Source organism: Octopus bimaculoides, chromosome 7, assembly GCF_001194135.2.
Source record: "Octopus bimaculoides isolate UCB-OBI-ISO-001 chromosome 7, ASM119413v2, whole genome shotgun sequence".
In the NCBI taxonomy this organism is placed as follows: domain Eukaryota; kingdom Metazoa; phylum Mollusca; class Cephalopoda; order Octopoda; family Octopodidae; genus Octopus; species Octopus bimaculoides.
In genome coordinates, this window is record NC_068987.1 from 11,797,261 (window position 1) to 11,805,907 (window position 8,647).

Consider the following 8,647-nt stretch of genomic DNA (forward strand, 5'->3'; position numbering starts at 1 on the left):
ATATATATATATATACGATGGGTTTCTTTCAGTTTCCATCTGCCAAATCCACTCATAAGGCTTTGGTCGGCCTGAGGCTATAGTAGAAGATACTTGTCTAAGGTGTCACGCAGCTAAGGTTGCTCTATTCCGGCCCCTGGTGTGATGATGTTGGGATGTGGGGGAGGCATGTATGTAGGGGTTTCACAGAATAAACTATTGTATCTTATACTTACTTCCTGGTTCAATTGTTGCATGACTTGGTGTTATGCTTCTCCTTGTAGTCTTGACAACAGGTTTCTGTAAATTTGCTTTTGGAGGAGTTGCTGTAAATAAAAATAGTAAATGCATCGATGAGTCACTGATATTCTCTAAAGCACTCTCTAACCACTGGCCCACAAATGTACTGCATCCTCTCGTAGCCATTTTTATTATGACAGCTATACTTTAAAGACAAGGCTAGTGTGAGCTAGCCTTGTCTTTGGCCAATAAGCATTTATGGTCACGAAGCATGGACTCTGAGCAGATTTGAAGAGAATCTAATCAATGCTCTTGAAATGTGAGTGTATAGGAGAATATGAGTCTCTTACAAGGATAATTGAACAATTCAATGGATGATACTATAAGAAAGCGAAAGATGCTAACTTCTAAACATTGTGAAAAAATCAGAAGCTTATCTATTATGGCCATATTCGATGAAGTAGAGGTTTGGAAAACATTATCATGGACGATAGAGTAAAGGGAAGGTGATCAAGAAGCAGGAAAAGAACACAGCAGATAAACAATTTCAAGAGCTGGTTGGACAAAAGTAGCAAGGCAGCTGGAAAACTCATGCTTAATTGGGAATGGTTTTGTTGATGAGTTATCAATGCACTGCAGGTGTACAATACTAAATGACAACAGTGGACTTTGGTTCCTGAAGCTGAGCTGAACTGGCCAGCTAGATTGTTGGCTGGTTGGTTGACTGGCTAGTTGGTTAGCAGGTTACATGCCCCGCTATTCAGACACTCCCGACACACTCATCTCTACTCATTTCATCACTGCTATTGTGCTCATCTCCATCTCAGGGAACATTCAATTCCTGCATTTACCATTAAATCTAGTCCTTCCTCCCCAGAACAACAACCTCCTGGAATTTCCACTCTGTCCACATTTTCCCATGTTTTACGTTTTCATTTTCTAAGGAATATTTGGGACATATATTTATTACAAGTACATTCGCCATTCATTCATTGTTTGACATTCACTTTTCTCTGCTTGTGTGAGTCAGACGGAATTTGATGAGGCCGGATGCCCTTCCTGTCACCAACTCTCACTTGTTTTCACACAACGCTATATTTCTCTGCGACCAGACATAATTTTCATGGAAGCCTGGAAGTGAACAAACTCACTTGTATGACAAACTAGGTGAAAAAAAAAAAAATAAATAAATGAAACCCCAAAATATGAAACAAAAGATAAAACTTACTTTTACATTGTATGCTAGTCATAGCAAAATCATCAATTGCAATTCCACCTGTGTTATTCAGACCAATAATTCCTTCAACAACCAACTGTAAAAAAAAAAAAAAAATCTAGATACCAAAAGTCTTTCATTTGTCTTTGTTTTTTTTAGAAATAGCTTTTGTTATTTTATCCTTTTCTTGTTTCGATCCATTGGACAGAAGCTATGATGGGGCACCACCTCAAAGGGTTAGGGTTAGGGTTAGGGTTAGGGTTATGATTTTTTTTTCTTTTTCAAGTTTGGTACTTATTCTATTGGTTTCTTTTGCCTAACCCCTAAGTTGCAGAGACATAAACAAACCAACACCAGTTATCAAGCAGTAGTTAGTTGGCAAACACAGACACAAACACACACACACACACTTAGATAGGTCTGTCTATCTATCTATCTATCTATCTATCTATCTATCTATCTATCTATCTATCTATCTATCTATTTCTCTCTCTCTCTCTCTCTCTCTCTCTCTCTCTCTCTCTCTCTCTCTCTCTCTCTCTCTCTCTCTCTCTGTATATATATATATATATATATATATAGTCAAATCATAAAATTGTGGTTTCAATCCCTTGACCAGGTGATGCATTGCATTCTTGAGTAAGACACTTCATTTCACATTGCTGCACCCCACTCAGCAGTAAATGGATAACCATTCGATGAATTTATATCCCGTTTAGTGGGTTTGTTGTGATCTGGGTCACTTGTCTGCCATGGAAATTGGATAACCAGCATTATGAATCAAAACAGTAATGTCTCAAAATAGTAATGTCTTAGGGTTGATGGTGATGATCTTGATGATAAATTTCAGAGTTACCACCCTTGCTTTTAATAAAAATTATCATTAACACACTAATGTTCTTTTTACCAGCTTTTTATCGCAGGTAACAAATTAATTGATTAACCATCAAGGAAATGGATGAAGTCACTACATTAAATATGTTAGTGTCCCACTGTATTAATGTATATATACACACATATAAAATTGGTATGCCGTCAACTAGGGCAATGAGGGTTTCCAGTTGATCTGATCAATGAAATGGCTTGCTCTTGAAATTAACATGCAAGCAGCTGAGTGCACCACAGAGACATGTACCCTCAATATAGTTCTCAGAGAGATTCAGCATGACACAATGTGACAAGGCTGACCCTTTGAATTAAAGGTATTACTCCTTATTGCCAGCTGAGTGAACTGGAACAACATGAAATCAAGTATCTTGCTCAAAGACACAACATGCCACCTGGAATTGAACTCATGGTCTTATGGTCATGAAACACATATGCGAACCCTTGCAATATACGCACATATATACTGTATAAAGACATATAACCACATATATACATGTGCATGTGTGTGAATATGGACAGACAGACAAATATGCCAAAGTATTTGTCAATAGGCAATGTGAAATAAAAGATTTATTTACATAAAAATTCTTTGGTTGAGGTCGAATTTCAATGGTGGCATAATTCCATATGGACCCTTGGTTTCCAACAAGGGACCAAAGAAGCTCTGTTTTATGATCTTCATTTTCTTTGTATACTGTCAGTTGACCAACGTTTCCTTTCATATGGTAAAAGAACTGTAAACATTTTGTCTTCACTCTCATTGAGAAGGATTCACTGGTTAACAGAGCTCGTGTGTCTTCTGCTTTGGACTTGCTGGCATCGAGAAACAGGTATGTCCCTAAAAAAAGTAAAATAATAATAATAATAATAATAATAATAATAGCAGCAGTAGCAGCCGTAGTAGTAGTAGTAAAAATAATGGTTTCAAATTTTGGTACAAGGCCAGCAATTTTAGAAGAAGGGGTAAGTTGATTACATTGACCCCAATAGTCAACTGGTACATATTTCATTGACTGAGAGGATGAAAGTTGAATGGACCTTGGCGGAATTTGAACTCAGAATGTAAAGATTGATGGAATGCCACTAAGTATTTTGCCTAGTGTTCTAACAGTTCTGCCAGCTCACTACCTCAGTAGTAGTAGTCTTTTGATATCAGCTTGCCTGAAACCACCCTTGGTTCTTTGATACAAATGTTCTGTTCCAGAGTGATCCAAATTTAAACCTTTCATCAAAATTTCATCTTAATTTATGTTCCAAAATCCAGCTTAATAAAGAATAAGCTTTTCTACTAAATTCTTCAGTATTTTCAAAATATTGAAACAAAGGCAGTAATGCACTTCATCAGAAATATTGTCACAAAAGGCTTTATGGAGCAGTAAAAGAACAAATGGATGTAAAAGAACAGAAAATGTGTTATTTATTGCTGAATGGTTTTAAAACTATTGTGAAAATATTCGTAGAGGTGGCCTTTTAGTTACAAGAAGGTAGAGAATACAGAATGGAAAGAACAATTATATTACCTTTTATTGTCCCAACTGTATGATCTGAACTTGGCCCAATTCTGCGGGTCTTAGAACCTTTTGTTTCAACCCAGTCAAGAGTATCCCGCTTGGAGTTGGTCCAAGAGCACATAGCTCCTTCGAAATTGCATATGTCTTTTAATGTGTTTAAAAGAAAGAAAATCAAAATCATTATTATGATTGGTTCCAATTTTAATTTGAGAAATATGTTTTATATGTTTTAAAAACGACATGCACAAAACCAAATACTAGCTTTTATTGTTTAAAGTAATGCCAATGTAGTTCAATGTATTGATCAATTAAATTAAAAATTTAATTACATCTCATCATTATCATCATCGTTTAATGTCCGCTTTCCATGCTGGCATGGGTTGGATGATTTGACTGAGGACTGGCAAGCCAGAAGGCTGCACCAGGCTCCAATCTGATCTGGCAGAGTTTCTACAGCTGGATGCCCTTCCTAATGCCAACCACTCCGAGAGTGTAGTGGGTGCTTTTACGTGCCACTGGCACGAGGACCAGTCACACGGTACTGGCAACAGCCATGCTCAAAAAGGTGTTTTTTACGTGCCACCTGCATGGGAGCCAGTCCAGCGGCACTAGCAATGACCTCGCTCAATATGTGTTTAAAATAAATATTGCAACTGGTAAAAATAATTTATTCCTAAGAATTATCATAACCCCTTTCTTACCACTTAGGATGTGCTATTGCCCAGGTTCTGGCTATGAAGAGAAGGGCTTGTCTTTAAAACACTGTCGTAGTTATGCTACGGATTTATTAATAAAGGTTATTTTAAAACAAGAGGGTCCAAACCTGGTCGTGTACAGTTTCCTTGCTCAAGGCGTACATCATCTATAGCAATATAACCAACATTTCCAAGACTGTTCCAAGCATTGAAGGTAATCTGAAAATGTATATAAAATGGATATAAAAATTATTGATTTAGTCTTAATTACTAAACAAAATTATTACTTTAGTCTTAATTACTAAACAAAAAATAATAAACTAACACACAGTGGAGGAAAAGTGGGTAAAAATATCAACACAGATTCAGAAATAAAAATAAAAATTGTATGAAAGAAAGAGATAAGCTTCACTTCTTAGCTCCTTCCAGAGCCGTATAGACTCAGAGTGTCAGTTTCCTGGTTTACATGGTGTTTATATATTCCCCATCTGGACAGGACATTGGTCTGTTGCAGGATTACTCATTATTTGAATAAGCTTAAAGCTTATAAGCAATCACCATGTATTGACTAAAGAAAACAGTCTGATACTGGGGCATATAAACCCTCAACAGAAAAAGTGGGTTATCCGTATATATAGTATAGAAAACTCACTTTTTTCCACTGAGGGCTTGTATGCCCCCAACATTAGATTATTTTCATTAGTCAATACATGGTGACCACTTATAAGTTATAAGCATATGAAAATATTATTATTAGAAGTGGCTGTGTGGTAAGTAGCTTGCTTACCAACCACATGGTTCCGGGTTCAGTCCCACTGTGTGGCACCTTGGGCAAGTGTTTTTTACTATATCCTTGGGCCGACCAAAGCCTTGTGAGTGGATTTGGTAGACGGAAACTGAAAGAATCCCGCCAAAGAAGACCTCAAAGATACACCTCGTTCTGGCTGTCCAGTTGAGTTCGATGAAGAGCGATTAAACCAACTGTTGCATGAAAATTCTCATCAAACGACAAGGGAACTGGCAGAGAAAATGGAATGTTCCCACACTGCTATAGAGAAGCATCTTCACTCGATGGGAAAGGTTCAGAAGTAAGGAGCATGGGTTCCGCATGCTTTAAGTAATAACGACAAAAATCAACAAGCCACAATCTCCGCCGGTTTGCTTGCTTGTCATCAATTCAACTCATGGACACAAGCAACGATTTCTTTACCAAATCGTTACTGGCAATGAAAAATGGTGCTTGTATATCAATATGAAGCAGCGTAAGGAATGGCTTAGCCCCAGTAAACAAGCAACACAGAGCTTGAAACAAGATTTTCATTCACATAAAACGATGTGCGTATGGTGGGACTGGAAAGGGATTATCCATTACGAATTGCTTGAACGGAACCAAACGGTTAACTCGGAACTCTATGTTCAACAGATGGAATGAATCAACATGGCCATTCAAGAGAAAAGACCTAATCGGTAGCATGGAGTTCTGCTGCATGACAACACCCACCCTCATATCGCCAACATGACCGAGAAAGCCATTCAAACGCATGGCTGGGTAGTGCTGCCACACCCGCCGTACTCTCCTGATTTGGCACCAACGGATTTTCACCTCTTTCGATCTCTTTCAAATGCTATGCTTGGAGTTTCGTCCAATACAGATGCAGAATTGAGAGCTTAGTTGGATCAATTTTTCGAGTTGAAATCGGGTGATTTCTACCAACAAGATATTGAAAATCTTGTTGAACATTGGGAAGAAGTTGTAAACAACAAGGGTGAATACATTATTGATTAATTAGTTGTTATTTTTTTTATTAAACCTTTTAAAAAATTAAAATTAAAACAAACGGCGAGAACTTAATTGCCAACCCAATAAATCCAATTTTGTCCCTGATAACGGGGGTGGCTGGATCTACCTCAATGCCATAGCAACTGCCCTCACACCATCTCACCATCTTGCTCTATTATGGACATCCTCCATTCTCAAGCCAACCCTCCCAATCTCCTCCTCCATCTGTCCCCTCCACGTTTTCCTCAGTCTACCTTGCTTTCTTGGTCCATTTACCTTGAAATCAAGCACCCTCCTCAGAACATGCCCCTCATCCCACCTCAACACATGCCCATACCACCACATCCCATTCGCCCTTGCCTGCCATTCCACCGATTCCTCCAACCCCAGCATCCCCATCAAGAACTCAATCCTCCTCTTATCTAACAGCTTCACTCCACACATCTCTCTCACCCTCGGTCCTTCTCAAAATTACCATCTCTCTCACCCTCGGACACCATGTTTCACTCCCACACAGCATTGCAGCTCTCACATAACACCTACAGACCCTATCACAATAAGACATAGTTCGACTGATTACTTACATTAAAATCTTCTCCAGGCAATACAGAAACATAGGCCACTTTCCAACCAAATCCTTGGTTACCGGCAGCATACCAAACGGTTTGATTCCTTATAATAACTTCGAGTTTATTGATATTTTCTCCATACATGTTATACCAAAACTGAACGCAAATTTGATCTTTGCCCGGGAATTCAGGAGACACTAAGTAAGCCGCTCTTTTCTGATATCTCCAATGTGGTGATGCATATAAGTAATTGCCTGAAAGACAAAAAACGAAAAACCATAAGAAAATAAAAGAAAAGTTTAACTAACTACAATATTTACTGCATCATCATTATTATCATCATTGTCATCGTCGTCGTCATCATCGTCATCGCCGTCGTCGTCATCATCATCGTCATCGTTGTTGTTGTCATCACCTTCATCATCATCATCGTCGTCATCATCATCGTCATCGTCGTCGTCGTCATCATCATCATCATTTAACGTCCACTTCCCATGCTGGTATGGGTTGGACAATTTGATAAGATTTAGTGAGCTGCAAGGCTGCATTGAATTCCGATGTCAATTTTGGCTCATCATCTTCATCTCGATGCCCTTTCTAACACCAACCACTTTACAGTATGTGCTGGGTGCTTTTGCTTTTTGTTTTCGCTTTTGTGCCACCGTACACATTCCCCTATATTCTTGTTTAATTCAATTTATCTCATGCTACAAATTTTAAACAGGAAAATCATCATTATCATTTATTGTCCATGTTCCCTGTTCATTTGGGTTAGACAGCTTGTGAGGATCTGATGGACCTAAGGACTTCACTGTACCCCCAGTGTTTGCTTTATCATGGTTTCTATGGCTGAATGCCCTTCCAAACACCAGTTACTTCACAGCATGTACCAGATCCTTTTTTGCATACCAGCAGCATTAGTGAGTTCACCATACAGACTGCAAGACTATGAACCCCTGAAGAGCAGGGGATGACCTTACGCAAGGAGATGAGAAGTTAAAGTATGAAGGTGGTGGTGGTGGAGAACAGCTTCTTGTAGTGGTTGCTCTGCCGTATAAACCACACCAAAAGAGATATTGGAGCATAACTATGTTCTATGTTTTCTGACTCTTTGAACCATCAGCTGTAGAAACTTTGCCAGATCGAATTGGAGTCTGGTGCAGCCTTCTGGCTTGCCAGCCCTCAGTCAAACCGTCCAACCCATGCCAGCATGGAAAGCGGACGTTAAATGACGACGACGACGACGGCGATGATGATGATGATGATGATGGTGTGCAACTTATGCTGTATTGTTTGTAAGTGCAAACTCAGTCGCAGTTCACCTTTTAACTTCTGTTTGTTTCATTCGTTAGACTGTGGCCATGCTGGGGCACTACTATGAAGAAATTTTAGCTTTTGAATCAAACCCCTGTACATTTTATATTTTAAATTTTGAATTTATTCTATTAGTTTCATTTGCCAAACTGCTAAGTTATAGGGGGGATGTAAACACACCAACACTGGTTGTCAAGTAGTGGAGGAAAACAAACACAGACACAAAGACACACATGCATGCACACACACACACACACACACAGATGTACACACATACACACAGACACAGATGTACACACACACAGATGTATACACATACACACAGACACAGATGTACACACATACACATAGACAAATACACACAAAGAAACATACACACATATACACATGCATGCACATAGACACACACACATATATACAGACACACACACACAGAGACTCATGCACACACAAGC

At 38.8% G+C, this 8,647-nt stretch overlaps 1 protein-coding gene across 1 annotated transcript in view; it reads right to left on the reverse strand.

Annotated features, from left to right (window-relative positions):
* Positions 1 to 8,647, reverse strand: part of LOC106882389 (MAM and LDL-receptor class A domain-containing protein 1) — a 221,633-nt gene that overhangs the window by 197,465 nt on the left and 15,521 nt on the right. Inside the window, exons 6-11 of the mRNA XM_014933051.2 lie at positions 6,894 to 7,132; positions 4,658 to 4,748; positions 3,844 to 3,978; positions 2,902 to 3,161; positions 1,448 to 1,532; positions 216 to 305 (exon numbers count right to left, since the gene is read on the reverse strand). Coding sequence (XP_014788537.2) covers positions 216 to 305; positions 1,448 to 1,532; positions 2,902 to 3,161; positions 3,844 to 3,978; positions 4,658 to 4,748; positions 6,894 to 7,132 — 900 coding nt within the window. The remainder of the gene's footprint in view (positions 1 to 215; positions 306 to 1,447; positions 1,533 to 2,901; positions 3,162 to 3,843; positions 3,979 to 4,657; positions 4,749 to 6,893; positions 7,133 to 8,647) is intronic.